A 17,847-nucleotide genomic window follows, 5' to 3' on the forward strand; every position below is an offset into this window, starting at 1 on the left:
TCATCTCCCCCATCACTTCCGGAGGTGGACGCCTTGCCTACTATATCCCTTTCAGTGGCATCTTCCGAAGCCAACCACTTCGTTTCCGATCAACCTATCCACTGGAATTGCCAGATTAATGGCCATTATTCCCGATCAGGAACCGAACAGAACAACAAGAATACCAGTTCTCCGACAGTGCTGCCACCTGGTACAAATGTTATCACCTGTTTGGACTATTCAGCAACTGCTGGATCGTCATGGACACCAGTGCGCGAAACATCCAGTGGTTTCCGGCAGCCTCTGGATATGGACTATGATTCGGAGGACAATTCGTCCAAGTACTCCAGCAGCAGATTTAAAGAGGGGCATATGATCTGGGGTCTCATCTTCCCTTCTCTTACTAACCACTTTAAAGACAAGCATCTGGAAATGGCTTACCAGAGATACTCACATCGTCAGAGACAGCGATCTCTGATCATAGTTAACATCATCGATATGATTCTTAAGGTGTCTGTGTTGGTCTACTATCTGGCTGGCCAGGGAACAGTCACTTTTCCAGTGCACGTGGTTATCAGAAACGTACCATGGGTTGTGGTAAATGTCTTTCTCTGTTTGTTAGCCTGTTGGAAGTGTTTTGCAAATAATTATCTGCAATGGGGAGCCGTTTTGACTTGGATTGTAATGAATGTGCAAGGTATGTACCTGTCGATTTTTTAACAATTAATTCTATATTTTGAAATGTTATTATTTTTTATATTTTAAACGTACTTTGTGAAGTAGACGAGTGATACGCGCGACTTTCGTTGTATCATGATTTTGCGGTTATCTTTTATATGCTAGTCTCTTTTTTATTATTTTAATTGTTTCTTCACACCGTCATCTAACTCATGGTGATATACAAGAGGTATAAAGATCCCTTTGAGTTAGCTAACGGATGTCAGGTATTCCTGTTGCAACCAACGATAGTGCACTTTTACTACTGTTCTAGAGAATATACTTAAACCGGAGTGTATTAAGTGATTCATTGCAAACTGCTTTTCATTTGTTTTATGACTGCCTTATTGACTTGTACTCATATTGTTGTAATTCCTGATGATGATCATCACATCCATTATGAACTTTTTTTCACTAAAGGAAAGTTAGATGAGCTGAATGCGTACAGGAAATCGTTCAACAGATTTAAAAAATGATAGCTTAAGGGTGGAAAAAGATTTATTATGTTGTCAGAGACAAGGGCGCTCTCTGATTGGAAATATCTGGGTTCAAGTCCCATCTCAGGGAACACTTCTACAGAGTTTTGTTTTCGATTCCAGAAACTCCGGCTCCTACGAAACAAACAAATAGAACTCGCACTGTGGTATGAACCATTACGTCACTTATGATTGTCCAAATCAGATTTATAAAAATCTAAGTTTATCTTCTTGTAGGATGAAAAATCCATCCCTACGTATGAGACCGACTAATTCATCTTCCGTAAAGAAACATTATAAAGGTCTTCACATTCTGGACAGAATTTAAAACCTATCATAGCCCCCGTTTGTCCCATATATAATTACTACTGTTTTTGATCCTGAAAAGTAGCAGACAACCAGTCAGAAAATGTACACGCCTTTGAGAGACAGAGAATTGAATGAAGACATAATAATAAGATTAGGGGCGACGAACATGGCATTAAGCCTATAAATGTTTTGAATGAGAATCGCTTGAAGGTTTGTGGATTACGGAAACTGGTTAAGAGACGGAGGAGGGCAACTTCTACCAAGAAAGCCACACTGGATTTAGGCTTCATTTATCCCGAACGTGTTGCCTATTTTATTCATCCTTCAGTGTAAAAAAAACCATGAAATTCTACGTGCAAACTACCATCATATAGTTCGCTAGACTAGGAATTTTAAATTTAACTTGCATTTTAGCTTTAATGAGACAAAGAACACAGACTTAAAAAAAAAGAAAGAAAGAAAAGAAATAGAAGACTAACATCGTAAAGTTTGAAGGCCAAACGTTGACTACCAAAAAAAAAATAATAAAAAGTTTCGTCAACAATATTTATGAGCATTCCGTCAAAATTCTTGATATATTAAAACCAGTTAAATTTTGGTATCCTTAGGGAATTTCGAAAAAGAAAAGATCTTTTGAAACTCCTAAAAATCCTTCGGTTTATAAGAGAAGAAGAAACATGCATACACTGCCTACCAAAAGCATGCGGACACCATTTGTCTGGCAGACCATACATGACTGCTACAGCCAATAGCATGTTGAGCCACCCTTTGCAGCAATAACCACTGCAACACGTCCTAGAAGACTGTTCTACAAGTTTCTGATACTGTGTTTGGTGGGATATGTTGCTATTCGGGCTTCAAACGTTCCAACAATGATGGTAGTTGGTGACAGGTGGCTTGCACAGGCGAATGTGGCGCTCCAAAATATCCCACATCACTTCAATCAGGTTCATATCGGGACTCTGGGCAGACCAAGGCAACAAGTTAATGCCAACATCTGTAAACTACCTTTGTGTTGTACGCGCAGCATGCCATGGCGCATTGTCTTGCTGGAAGAAACAATCGATTGCATTCTCTTAGAACTCCGCCATCGCTCCAGGAAGATGATTAACTAGCACCTTCTGGTACCTAGAGCAGGCATGTCAAACACGCGGGCTGCATAAGGCCCGCCGACAAGTAACAAAATGCGGTCCGCCAAACTTTGTAACCAATGTAATTATTTAACTTTTGACAACACCGAATTAAATAAACATATTTCAAAAATTAACATTTCTATTAGGATTATTTTATACGCCAAACTATTCTGCAATTTCTAAAGGAAATAATGTTCTATTTGTCATTTCAAAAAATCTTGTATTTATTGCATATTTATGTTTATGCAGTGGTGTATTTATGCATAAATACATAAAATATTGATGCAGTGGTGTACACTGCATAAATATGAATACGAATTTTAACGAGCAAGTCTATGTACGGCTACATCCGCTGACCACAGCAATCGGAGGCTAACTGTTAGAAATTTTCAAGTCGTAAGAAAGTGTAGTTTTTTTTTTTAATTATAATGAAGAGCCAAAGGCTTCAATTCGGCGACATGAACTTATTTAAGTTAGGGGATATTATATTATATTACATATTTTATCCCATATTGTTTCTTAGCCGAATAAGAAACTCAAAGAGTTTCATGCCGAATATAGAAACTATATATATAAATATAAATATATAAATATAAATAAAGTTCGGCGATTCCAAGCGTAAGCCAATACCTGGATAGTGCAGTAACTGACCCTTGAAGGTAGTGCAAGCTGAGGCAACTCATGTAAAAGGTGGGGAAAGCTCCGATCACTATTCTTGATATTTATTTATTTATTTACCCATAATGTGAACTTAACTCCTATGAGCTGATTATTGTTCAATGTTATGAGAGAAGGTCACTACCCAGACCGATTTCGACCTTTTTTGAGGTCTCATCAGTGAGTAGGTAGAATGGGAGTTCTTGTCTTTCATCATCGGCCTTTGGGGTATAAAAGATTGCTGAGAATCCGCTGGTAGTAAGAGGGGAAGAGAGCGAAAGGTAGAGTAGGATAGTAGGAGGTAGTAAAGAGGCCTCAGTCAACCTGTTTAGCTGTATAACCCAGAGGTTGTGGCTAAAAAAGTAGGTAGACCATGTTAATACCAAGTTTGTAGCGAACAGAACTTGCTCCCTTTAATGAGAATTGCCAAGAGGTGTCCTATTAAAGTATTAATTATAATGAAGAGACAAAGGCTTCTATCTTTTGTTTAGGGATGGGTCCGTTTGAAAAGCGACCGTTCTCACCCTAGGAAGTAGTGAAGACATATCAGTCTTAGGTTTGGCCAGGGCAAAAAAAAAGATATAGAATCTAGGGAAGAGTATGATCGTGGTGGTAGATTTAGTAAAAATCCCGTAGGATAGGAAAGATACCAGCAAAGAGAAAGTAATAAATAATAAAATAATTTGTGAGTTCAACGTATCTTATCATTGGCCTGTGGAGTAAGATAGGCTGAGGTTCAGCAGATAGTAGGAGAGGAAATAAAGATAGAGTGCATAGTGGTAGAGAGTAGATAAAAGAGGCCTCAGCTGACCTGTTTTAGCTGTTTGACCCCCCAGGGGTGCTTCTAAAACGGTCGTTGATTTTTCACTTTTAAAAAGGAAAAATCCTGAAAAGGAAAAAAAAAAAAAGGAGAGACTAAGCAAATTTAACAAGTGTAAATAAATCTAAAGACTATGTGGAAGACAATTCTATAGAGGAATGAGTTTGCCGAGCAAACCCAGTATAACCAGGAAAAGAAGGGAGATGACCTGGCCCGGAAGACCCCGCCCTGAAAAGGGCTTGGGACCACCTCGATGTTGGCCTTCGCAGGTCCGGGTTTGTTCAGGTCAACCCCAACCTAGGGACAGAAAAACTTTCAACTGCGAAAGGACTAGACATACCTATGGGGTAAACGCTGATCAGGAAGGAAGATCGAGATAACGTCAACACCTACAACTTGAAGGTGTTATAGGTGTAGACACAACCGGATTCCCCCCTGTATGATCTGGCAGATGGTTGGTGGATCGCACCATCTCCTCAGGAACCGCTCTTCTCCCCGTAAGTACCTTTCCTGCTCCAGGAAGCGGCGGAGGTAGGCTGAGAGACAGTTCTTAACACAGAGATAGATGCGATCCTCCTCGTTAAGAAGGTGTTTTTTCCTGATTTTCCAAATGTGGTGCTTAATCACATTTATTACGAAAATCAGGTGTTTCTTGTTTTTGGTTACTGGGGGAGGAAACTGTAGCAGGACTACTTCGGCGAATGTGAGCGCTGGGATTGCAAGCACCTCAGCCAGTCTGTGCCAAACACGCTGTGCTGGCGGGCAGTGAAAGAAGAGGTGCCCTACGGTTTCTATCGCACCGCAGACGTCGCAGAAGGGGTTGCATGGTCGCGGGTTATAGGCTGATTTTACCAGTTTCACCGGGAGTCTGCCGTAGGCGATTCTCCAGGCTAAGTCCCTGTGAAATGGTTGCCCCCAGCTGTTTTTTATGTTGGTGAACAGCACCTCTTCGTTTGTGCCCAGATCGGGTTTTTCCCAGTCAAAGCTGTCAAAAATTTTCCAGTACAGCTTGTTTGGGCTGAGCCGAAGCACTTGAACTCCATCCGTTGCCAATTTTTTAAAAAGTTTACATATTGTGTAGTACCACTCAGGCACCGTCTCCGCACATGGTCCGGCGTGGCCAGTGATCCCGAAGTAGGGTAGGAGAAATCCTAAGAAGCATAATAATAATAATAATAATAATTTGTGAGTTCAACAAATCCTCATCATCGGCCTGTAGAGTAAGATAGGCTGAGAGTCAGCAGATAGTAGGAGAGGAAATTAAGATAGAGTGCATAGTGGTAGAGTAGGTTAAAGAGGCCTCAGCTGACCTGTTTGCCCCCCAGGGGCGTTTCTAAAACGGTCGTTGATTTTTCACTTTACAAAAAAGGAAAAATCCTATCCTAAAAAGGAAACATGTAACAAAACAAAAACGTACACAGAAAAGCAAAAATAACCGACAGAAAAATCCCGTAAGAACAAGTCAATCAATACGAAGTCCTTATATCCTTATATAAGGACTGGCTTAAAGGGGCGAAGCAAGAATGCTTTTCATCTTCCCTGTTATCTGTAGCGGGCAGTGTATGGATAAAATGTTATCGAGCTATTAAAGCGCTGATCATGGCAGGAGGGTAATAGCAATAGCCGAGCCTCAGTTAGAACTTCATTGCCTACAGCATTGCCATCCATTACCCTCCAAGGGTATTGGATTCTTGATCACCCTCTGACCGTCATCAATACGAAGTTTGTAGCGAACAGAACTTATATCTCTTTAATGAGAATTACCAAGAGGTGTCCTATTAAAGTATTAATTATAATGAAGAGACAAAGGCTTCAATTCGGCGACATGAACTTATTTAATTTAAGGGATATTATATCCCATATTATTTCTTAGCCGAATAAGAAACTCAATAGTTTCATGCCGAATATAGAAACTATATAAAGTTCGGCGATTCCAAGCGTAAGCCGATACCTGGATAGTGCAGCAACTGACCCTTGAAGGTAGTGCAAGCTGAGGCAACTCATGTAAAAGGTGGAGCAAGTCTGATCACTATTTTTGATATTTACCCATAATGTGAACTTAACTCCTAGGAGCTGTATTATTGTTCTTTAATAGGACACCTCTTGATAATTCTCATTAAAGGGATGTAAGTTCTGTTCGATACAAACTTGGTATTAACATGGTCTACCTACTCATTGATGAGACCTCAAAAAAGGTCGAAACCGGTCTGGGTAGTGACCTTCTCTCATAATGTTGAACAATAATACAGCTCCTAGGAGTTAAGTTCACATTATGGGTAAATATCAAAAATAGTGATCGGAACTTGATCCACCTTTTACATGAGTTGCCTCAGCTTGCACTACCACCTTCAAGGGTCAGTTGCTGCACTATCCAGGTATTGGCTTACGCTTGGAATCGCCGAACTTTATATAGTTTCTATATTCGGCATGAAACTATTGAGTTTCTTATTCGGCTAAGAAACAATATGGGATGTAATATCCCTTAACTTAAATAATGTAGTTTTTTCTTTATAATTAATAAAGAATTTATAAAAATAATGTCGAAACCTTCAACCAGTATGAGTAAAAAACGATTAATTGAAGAAGACATCGTCGTTTTCAAGAAAAATGGGAGTTACAATATTTTTGCATTCAAGGAAAAAAAATTATGCCTTATATATAGAAACTCTATTGCAGTTTGCAAAGAATATAATATTAAAAGGCATTGCGATACAAATAATAAAGAAAGCTATGACATATATGTTGCGAAACTTCGTGAAGATAAATTGTCATTAAAGTTGACACTTCAAAATCAACGAAGTTTATCCACTAAACCTATTGAAGATAATAGAGCTACGGTAAAAATCAGTTATTTGTTATCCCATTTAATTGCAAGCAAGTCGAAACCATTCACTGAAGGGGAATTTATTCGCGAATGTACATTATTAAAGCAGTTGAAGTGTTGTGTCCTGATCAATTAAAGAAGTTTAAAAATATAAACTTATCTCGAAATACCATTGCCAGCAGCATTGATGATACAGCCGGGAACTTGAGGAATCAACTAAAATCAATAATTCCAACATTTCAGACCTATTCCTTTGCAATTGACGAAAGTACGGATGTACGGGATATCGCTCGACTGACTGTTTTTATTCGTGGATGTGATATGAACTTAAAAGCAAGTGAAGAACTTCTAGAAATTTATTCCTGTGCACGATACAACCACTGGAGTTGATATTTTTGATGCCCGTATGGAAGTTTTGAATGAATACAATTTACCGTTAAAAAAGCTAGTTTGTCTTGCAACTGATGGTGCTCCTGCCATGACTGGTGTTGTTGAAGGAGTTGTTACAAATTTAAAAGAAAAATGCAAAGAGCAAAGTAATAATAATTTTCAACATTTTCATTGCATTATTCATTAGCAAACATTAAGCTCCAAAGTTTTAAATATTAGACACGTCCTAAAAAATGACAGTAAAATTGTAAATTATATTCGTGCACGTGGGCTTAATCATCGCCAATTTAGTAACTTTCTAGACGGTATAGAAAGTGCATAAAGCGATCTACCTTATTATACAGAAATTAGATGGCTTTCCAGTCATCAAGTTTTAAAGCGATTCTTCGAATTGCGACGAAATTGCCATTTTTTTAGAATCGAAAAATTATGAATGTGAAATATTAAAAAATGATCAATGGATAAAGGACCTGGCTTTTTCAGTTGACATTGCAAGTCACCTTAGTCAACTTAATGTTAAGCTACAAGGCAAACATCAAGTAGTTACCATGTTATTTGACAATATTAACATTTTCAAACAGAAATTATTACTTTGGCAAAAACAAATTCAAAAAGAAAATTTATCCCATTTTGAAAAATCACCGATTTTTGTAATAATGATTGACAACATTCAAAATGAATGTTGTCATTGAAATTGAAAATTTCATAATATCTCAATCATAAGTTATTAGAAAATGAATTCAAAAGAAGATTTTTAGATTTTAAGAAATGTGAAAATCAGTTTCACCTATTTACTTCTCCTCTGTCGATTTATGTTGAAACTTGATGACAATTTACAGTCGGAATTAATCGAAATTCAGTCTGATTCCGTATTGAAACAAAACTATATGGATGTTGGAACTCCAAAGTTCTATAATTATTTATCAGTCGATCGATACTCCAATGTGTTATGTGCAGTTAGGCGCATTTTATCTATGTTGTAGCACATATTTATGCGAATAACTATTTTCAACTTTAAAGAATAATAAAACTGCAGAAAGATCAAGATTAACAGACCAGTATGTGCAAGCAATATTGAAATTAACTATAGCTCAATAAACTCAACCAAATTTTGAAGATTTCGTTAATGAAAAACGTTGTCAAGTTTCTTCAAAAAAATTATATGTATCATTTTATTTAAATATGTAAACTTATTTTATATGTATTTTTGTAACATGATTGTATTTTCTACTTATATACTCTAATGTTAACTCTAATAGATTTGCTTTTATGTTGCGACCCGCGGCTTGATGTATAATTCTTAATTTGGCCCTTGAGGGTAAACGAGTTTGACGTGCCTGACCTAGAGACACTGAGTTAAGTGCCCACACCACATATGGGCCACGCACCTGCAGAACAGAGGCCAGTATATTATATCTTGGGGTTGTCCGTATACGTTTGGCAGCGCAGTGTATATCTATACATTTTGCAGCCTGCTTTGATATTTTCTAGTCGCTTAACTGAATAAGACTTGAAAATGAGCCCCCCCCACCCCTAAATCCAAGTAGAACAATCAGGTTTCATATCTATGTTTTATGTCTTAATGAGTATAGAGTACAAAAATGACATTTTTGCTTCCATGCACATAAATTTACATCTACTGTGACATGCCTATTCGTTAACAGATTATTAAAGTGTTCATATTCTATATAATTCTAATTTTATTAGTTTATGAATTATTTGCAAGTTGTTTTTATTGTTCTGGATGAATTACAAGTATGTATCTTTATTTAATTCCTTCGCATTGTAAATATTTGAACTGAAAAGCCGTTTAAAATAATTTGTTTAGTTCTATAATAACAAGAAAGTGTATTTATTAAAACCCAAAACAATAAGTCTTAGAATTTACGAAATTGCTTTAAGTAACCTAACTGTCTTGAACACCTTTTTTTTTCACTTGTATAAAAAAAATACTAAATTTTGAAAATATGTCCATTATTATATTATATATCCACACTAATTTATATTTTTGACTTTTTAGTAAATTAAGTTCATTTTTAAGCTCTATCTCGTCAGATAATAATGATCTGGCTTGATGTGCCAGGGTGGAGACTCGATGTGTTCTCTCGTCTGATAATAATAATCTGGACCGATGTGCCAGATCATTAAAGATGAAAGAAAATTTTAAATGTATATAAATAGCTAAATGAAGTTGAATAGTCTAATTTTGTTTCATTTTCAAATTTCATTGCCTACTCCCACTCTGCATCAGGATTCATAGTGTATTTTAATATTTACAATTATCAGCAGCTGCTTCTGCATAATACACTAAGTGGTCCGTTTATTAACCATGCTGCCACTTTATAACCCGTTGAAGACTATCTTTAGTCTTCAGAGCTTTACACAGAGACATTCACCCCTTACTCTGGAAAAACTCCATTTGTATAACGAATTACTGCGCATCAGGTTTGCTGCCAGCGAGTCCTATCACAACCGATATGCTCAATGAGATTGAGATCTGGGGAGTAAGAATCGACACATTTATTAAACTAAAGCCACTCACGTTCCTGAAATCGTTTCCGGATGATGATCTAAAACGTAACTTTATCAAATGCAAGGTTAACGGGCAAATGGATAAGCTTCATGTCGTTTTCTTCGTGCTCTTTCTCCTTCGTCTGGATGAAATGAAAGAAACTAGGATTCTTCACTCCATGCAACCTTTGCCCAATCCTTTGATATTTTCTGCTGATGTTTCTTCTCCCGTGTGTGCTTCTTTGCGTTGGACAAGTGTAGTATACTTGGTTGGACTGCACAGTCAATTAACCCGTCCAACGCCTATTTTACTTTGTATCTCCAGGTTCTCCGGTGTCGTGCATCAGTTAGTTGCTTCAGGTCATGTGCTCAACGCTGACTTGATATTTTTTGCTTATCACACCATTCTCATTATACCTGAGAGACTGTTGCACCTGATCATGCTAACAGGGCAAAGTCTTCCAGCTATAGATCGTATATGTCATAGATGGGGGTGCATTTAGCGAGCGGTTGTCTTTGGTAACTGAGTGCATACCAACATTTATTACGCAGATACTTTGCATTCTAATAACACTTTTTTCATCTTTAGGGAACGGAAGTTTTGGAATTGATTTTAGCGAAGAAGGCGATAGCGGCATGATCAGTAGCGATGCTGTTTGGCACATCCTTTTCATTGTGTTTGTAACCTACGCTATGCTGCCTCTTCCTCTTCGTTGGTGCATTGTATGTGGGACATTAAGTTCAATTGTCCACATTATTATTATCTCAGTGAAACCTTCGGAGGAAGATGCTTTACCACAAAAGGTAAGTGACTGAGGTTCGTAGAATTTATTTTTAAACTTGTAATCTGTCCAAATATACCAACAGATTTGTCAAATAAGCCATGGCACAATTTCATAACTATATGTGCCATCAGACAATCATACCAAATATATCAACAGATTTGTAGTATATATATATGTATATATATATATATATATATATATATATATATATATATATATATATATATATATATATATATATATATATATATGACTACTAATATTAACTCGGCGCTGGGATATGTTCATTTTTATATAAACTGACTAAAAAAAACCGAGAATTATAACAAATTGAGATTTATTTGAAAACGCAACATATTTCGTCGGGATCGACTTCATCAGGCGTTAAGAACATAGAAAGTTATTAAAATACACTGAAAACATGGAGACGCTCTAAAACTATACAATTATAAAGTTATAATATTCGACTGTGAATTACAGTTATTATGAACTTGAGCTATAGTCCGTGTTAAAGTTCTATTGTTGTACACTTGTGCGTGTGTGGAACCACGCGATCTCCAGTATCTGATAGTAGAGCTGAAAGAGTCAGGCAAATTATAGCAAATTATGTCCTGTTTTCAATTAACACGAACAACGAAATCCGCCAACATGAAGTAAATTGGGCAGAAACTTCTAACCTACACATTTGCCACGATGAGGTAGAACGCCGCATTGTCGAGTCAAAAGAAATCACCTTGAACAATAATAATAATTTGTGAGTTCAACAAACTTCATCATCGGCCTGTAGAGTAAGATAGGCTGAGAGTCAGCAGATAGTAGGAGAGGAAATAAAGATAGAGTGCATAGTGGTAGAGTAGGTTAAAGAGGCCTCAGTTGACCTGTTTTAGCTGTTTGCCCCCCCCCCCCAGTGGCGTTTCTAAAACGGTCGTTGATTTTTCACTTTACAAAAAAGGAAAAATCCTAAAAAGGAAACATGTAACAAAAAAACAAAAAAGTACACAGAAAAGTAAAAATTGAAAGTTAAACTTAGAGGTGGAGGAAGGATCTGGCCCGAGTGATGCAGCTCACAAGGAACTGCACCGCCTCGCTGTAAGCCTTCGCCGCTCGGGTTCTCAGGTCCTCCCCCACCTGTGATAGCTGAAACCGGTGAAGCTGTGTACAGAAACCCCACAAGGTGGTTACTGTGTCTTTCTTTTGTTGTGGGCAGTTATTATTCTTTTGGCCACCTCACTTCCCTTGGCCATGTCTAGTTTGCAGAGAGCTATGAAGAACGCCGAAGCTGCCTCCTCGTCTAAATCCTGGGCTACCTCTACTTGCTCAGGGGTGATTTTGCTGATGTCATCAACTAAAATGTCACCCCATTTTGCACTGACGATGTCAGATCCATGTTCTCCTGTGAGGAGGAGTTCAGGTTCTCCTATTTTTTTTTTATCGCTTCGTTGAATTTTTCCGCCATCCCTGAGATACCTCTGATGAGATGGCTGAGAGTCTCCCCTGCTTTCGCGTGAGGGACTTCTGGGTGGGCGGTCTCAGATACTTTTGCTGTTTTGGGCGTTACCAACTCTTCTTCCTGTGGGCTTAATGGCCGTTTGGAGGTGTTGGTGTTCACCTCCATCTTTCCTTCTTCCCTATCTATATCATCTGTATTAGTATCTATATTGGTATTGATGGTTTCAATAGCGATTGTTTCTTCTTGTTGGATTTTACTGCATGTGGAAGTTTTTTCCCCCTTTCGGTTTTTCTTAGACGTGGAGGTATGGATTTCTGTTATATCAGGAGCAGAAGCTTCCTGTGGTGTGTCATTTCCATTGCTTGGTGGAGTTGCTGGCGTGATTGCACCACCCATCCTCTCAGCAAGGGTTCTGGATGGACATGTGTCCACTTTGTGGTCAATGACCCCACATTTCAGGCAAGCTGACTCACAGTTTTCTTGGTTGTGGCCTGCTTTGAGGCAGTTTTTACATTTCACTCTAGGACAGTCCGCCCCAAGGTGAGTGAAAGCATCACATCTAAAACATTGTTTTTTTACACCAGGGTAATTTATCATTACTCTGGCGGATCCAATAATAATGAAGTTGGGAACGGGCGTTTTCATCTCGAGGGAGAAAGTCTCTTGTTTGCTCACTCCTTACTACTACTTGGAAGCGGCCACCACCAAAGGGAGTAAACCCAAAAATCTGCTCAGCGCAGACGCTTTCGATGAGGGCTTTGGCCAAACATCGAGGTCGTAGATCAGCTTCTACTTCGATTCCAAGGGTCCGCGTACGCGGCAAAGCCTCTCCTCCTGGTGAGGGGGAGGCTAAGCTATTCCCACCACCGAGTATGTTGTTCTTGCCCCAGTCTGGGGTTTATTCTGTATCTGCTGCTGTAGTTTATTATCAAGTGCCTCTATGAGACGCTTTGCCGATAATATAACTGAGCTAACATATACTATACTACAATTTGCTAATCACTTATGGGGAAAGTTCACAAAAATGAACTACACACTTGATCTAAGCCAAATTGGATGAACAAAATATGAATTTATGAATTCGCCAATCGGACAATAATCTCAGCAATAATTTGCCTGACTCTTGATTCGTTATCGCGCAAAGATCTTGTAGCATAAAAATATTTACAATTTTTGTACAAAATTATGGTGTTTAATCGTCTGGTGTATATAAATACATATATTTTCAACATTTATTAATATTATTTATACTATTTCATAAATAATTTAACTTTCTATATTATTCATTATAATTATCTTAAATTTTTTAAAAAAATTGTAAAATATGCGGCAATTATTAGCATAAAGCACTATATTTTTGAGAAATTCATTCGGTATAACAGTTCACAAGAATTACCATTCCATTTTAATGAATCAAGGGCACCATAGGGTTTATTTATTTATTACTTTAAAGCCACTCGGCGGTAGAAACTTAACTGTATATTTATTTTATAGAGAAAAATGTTTGTTTGTTTTTTTAAATAGGAAATCCATCTTTATTAAGAATATCAAGATAGAATTATTATTAGTGTTAATATAGCACTATTATCGAGATAAAGTTTGACGATTGATAAGAACTTATCTCAAAATATATTTTTTCAGATAAGTCAGAACCGACTCCCTTCATCGAGTTTTTGAAACTTGACCAAATAACACTAAAACCAAGACGGTCATCAGGACAAACAGTTGTTCAAAAAGATCAATTTAGTTGATGCGTGCGTTATAACGCTGAGACTTGCTCGACTCTGTTCGGATACGTTTACAACGGAATTGGAAAGACGACCTCAGCAGTCACAGTCATCAATAGTTTGGTGACCCGATATTAATCCATCAATACGGTCATTAAACTTTATTTTGCGAGGTACACAACTAAGAAACACAGTAAAGGACATACAATGAACGCTATAAGTCTAAGTATATCCTCGAACATGTCTCTGGGATATCTTCAACCCCAGAACAAAGTGGCATATATTTGACAAGCTGGAATGCTTTGATTGGACAAACGTAATCAGATGAATATATTTGAACATGGCGACTGACAAGAGACTGTTATTTAGTGGAGTGCATTGTACCATCTGTAAAGTATTGTTGGTGTTATATTTTGGGATATCTTTTAGTTTGGACTACAGTTTGGTTGTATTGTATTGCATTGTATATGGCACATTAAGTTCTATTGTTTACATTATCATCATTTCACTGTTAATTATTGGTGTAATTAACTCTATATTTAAACCAAACCTAGTACAAAAACAAACCAGACTAAAAGTATACAATACATTAGTCCTACCACTCCTATTGTATGGAAGTGAAATCTGGACAATAGAACTTAATGTGCCATATACAATAGTAAAATAAAAATTCGTAATTAAAGATTTTTTATCTCCTTTCAGATAATCACAAATATTCTTCTTTATACCTGTTTCAACTTTGTGAGTATGTATACCAAATATCTTACCGACCGAGCTCAACGAAATGCCTTCCTGGAGACGAGAAGAGCCATGGAAACACGATATCAAATCCAAAAGGAAAACGACAAACAGGTAAATAGGAATTGCTATCGCATAAAAATACAAAAAGAAACTTATTAGCTGCTTATGTCATCAAAGTTTACATGTGTATATATATATATCGATCCGCAAGGCCCATTTTCGTTTTTATCTCTATTTAAAAGTTATCATTTTTGTTTAAAATTAACTTGCCTTCATGTTATTAGGGTTTATTTGAACTTCGCAATTTCAGTTATGTAAAAATACTGTTAAATCTAGAAGCAGATAAAGCACTTTACACAGCTCGTGTAAAATGCTTTACACCCACAGTTTGTGGGTGAACGGCTTGTCAGCAGGACACTAGCATTTCATTAAATGTAAATGGTGGATATAAATTATTTGCCCTCTAAATAAGTAAACACAGCTTAATATATTTTGCAGTTCTCTAAATTTTATATAACGTTTTTTATTCTTTGTTTGTAGTGTGTTTAATACACAGTATCTCACGGTTAAAAATATACTTTTAAACATACTTTTTGTGCTAAATTAGGGTTAAAAGTTCTATTTAGTAAATAAACCTACAAATTGTCAAAATTTCAAAAGTTTTAATATTCGTTTCGCTCTTATATGAGGGTGGTCTGAAAGGTTCTCGGCCACGATCATAGATGGCAACACTATGGGCAAGATTTTTTTTTTTAAGATATGGTATTGGATGACCAGCGAATCGAACTGCCTGAAAATGATGAAACTATAGGCAATTCAGAAGAACATGTAGCATATATTTTGCATGAAAAATTTCATATGAAAAAGTTTTGCGCAAGATGGGTGCCTCGCTTGCTCACAACAGATCAAAAATGCACTCGCATGAAAATCTCTGAAGAGTGCTTGGAAGGTTTTTATGCGTCGATTTATTACTATGGATACGACTTGGATTTACCATTTCACTCCAGAATCCAAACAGCAGTCAAAACAGTGGACAGAAGCCGGTTGTTCAGTGCCAAAGAAGACAAAGTCGGTTCCATCAGCAGGAAAAGTCATGGCATCGGTGTTTTGGGATGCTAAAGGCATTTTGTTTATTAATTATCATGAAAAGGGTAGAACAATAAGTGGGGAATATTATTCCGATCTTTTAACCCGACTAGACGAAAAATTCATGAGAAAAAACCCAGTTTGCAGAAGAAAAAATAATCTTTCATCAGGACAATGCACCTGCCCACGAAGGTGTTTTTGGCAATGGGAAAATTAAGGGATCTGCACTATGAAGTTTTGGAACATCCACCCCATTCCCCAGATTTGGCTCCCTCTGACTTCTATTTCTCTCCAAAACTAAAATTCTTCCTCGCTGGTCAGCGTTTTTCTTCGAATCAAGAGGTGATTGCACCTGTAGAAGGGTATTTTGAAGATCTTACTGAGAACCACTACAGGGACGGGATAATGGCGCTGGAATAAATGTATTAGTCTTAAGGGAGATTGTGTTGAAAAATAAAAATAAATTATAAATTCGTTTTTTCATTGTGAGGCCAAGAACTTTTCAGACCACCCTCGTATAACATTTCTTATATAAAAGAATTAGAAATAATCATCCGTCTAATTATTAAGAATTTTATGAATTCTTCACGATTTGCCCTTAAATACCATTGGTTTCGTTTTCGAAAGACTATTTAAATTATTTTGTCGTATATTGCCTATATGTATTCGTAAATCGCTCTTTTCTAAATACAGTTTGATAGAACCTACTCTATATTACTTATTTTATTTATCACTTTTTTTAATACTGGGATCAATTTTTTTAATATGGGGATCAATATGCTTATATTGATCCCCATATTAAAAATATATCATATTTTTGCCTATATATCATTTTTGTATATTTAGATATTTGTGATTTTTTTAAATTTTACTAAGTTTTAATTATTTTATTATCATCATATATTTTATATTCTTCTTCTTCTTTGGCCCTACAGCCCCATGTAGGGCCTTGGTCACCCATTTTGGGATTTTTGAACTCACTACGCGGTGGGGTCATTACACCCACGCTCAACCATGTGTAATTGTCTATGAAGCGTTGCTGTTCTTAAGATGGTTTGCCTGTTTGCGGGGGGGGATCTGGAAAAAATCCCAGATAAACTGGGAAGAAAATACCCAAAACCCTGCAGTCTACGTCCAAGACCAGCTAACTTGGCTATGTCTGAGATAGATCCTTAGCTCTTCACGTCAGCGACGAGAATCGAACGCAGGACACGCCTTTCCCAGGCATATGGTTGCGAAGCGCAAACCACTCGGACTATATATTTTATGTTATTTCTACAATGGTTTTTTGCTTATTTCATTATAGCTGTTATCAGTCCAGTGATCTGTGAAATAAACTTTTAAATATATTTTGTAGTTTACACTTTTTTAAATATTTTAATTTTTTATTTTTAAATTCCAGCATCCAAGTTTTTTTTTTCTTTCGGCTAGATGGGTGAAGCAAAAATGCTTTTCATATTCCCCGTTATCTGTAGAAGAAAATGTATCGATGGGGTGTTATGGAGCTATAAGCTCTGATCATGATGGGGTAACGGCAATAGCCGAGCCAATATATATTATAATAAATAATATATATATTATTTTTTTCACTGGTTTCTTTTTTTATATATATTTTTTCTTCATTAGAATAATCGAAGGTGGAAGGGTTGGGTTGATTTTTCTTTTTACGATGTAAGTTTCTATATAGAAAAAGGCAATTCTAAGATCCCTAAGTTAGTAATTCCACTACTTGAATAGCCATTCATTCTAGCAACTGAACATCGGGAAAATCAGAATTACTTTCCTGTCTTATCTATCAGTGTAAGCATTATTTTGATTCTCTAATTAAACAAAGAGTACCAATAATCAACATACTCCTGTTTGGGAATTTGATCTATGCTGTGATCTATGATTATTTAAACTTTGCAAGTGAAATGGAAACGAATTTTTATGTCATATATGTGGTAGTTGATTACAATTTCAATAATCGTCTTCATCGTTTATTTTATATTTAAAAGTGATCTATAGTAATCAGCGCTTGAGGGATCGGGAGTATGCACTTGCTTTATTATGAACTGACAACAGACATGGATACTTGCGTGTGTGTGACACACGCTATTTTCTAGAATCTTTTTGTTACTATGTTTGGAACCTACATCTTGTTTTCCAAGAAGATCGAATGTCTTCACTCCATTACGGTGAAAGAAACCAACCATTAGGAGCCTATTGCTCGAAAGACTTCAATCCTTAATGTCATTTGTTT

The 17,847-nt window shown here is 36.8% G+C and overlaps 1 protein-coding gene across 1 annotated transcript in view; it reads left to right on the forward strand.

The window, feature by feature from the left end:
• Positions 1 to 376: 376 nt before the first annotated feature.
• Positions 377 to 17,847, forward strand: part of LOC150106929 (adenylate cyclase type 8-like) — a 131,820-nt gene continuing 114,349 nt past the window's right edge. Inside the window, exons 1-3 of the mRNA XM_090393508.1 lie at positions 377 to 676; positions 10,406 to 10,620; positions 14,481 to 14,630. Of these exons, the coding sequence (XP_090249634.1) occupies positions 412 to 676; positions 10,406 to 10,620; positions 14,481 to 14,630 (630 nt within the window). The 5' untranslated portion in view covers positions 377 to 411. The remainder of the gene's footprint in view (positions 677 to 10,405; positions 10,621 to 14,480; positions 14,631 to 17,847) is intronic.

The sequence above is a fragment of the Typopeltis vanoorti genome, chromosome 5 (assembly GCF_054136105.1).
Source record: "Typopeltis vanoorti isolate ZY-2024b chromosome 5, IOZ_Tvanoo_1.0, whole genome shotgun sequence".
Taxonomy (NCBI): Eukaryota; Metazoa; Arthropoda; class Arachnida; order Uropygi; family Thelyphonidae; genus Typopeltis; species Typopeltis vanoorti.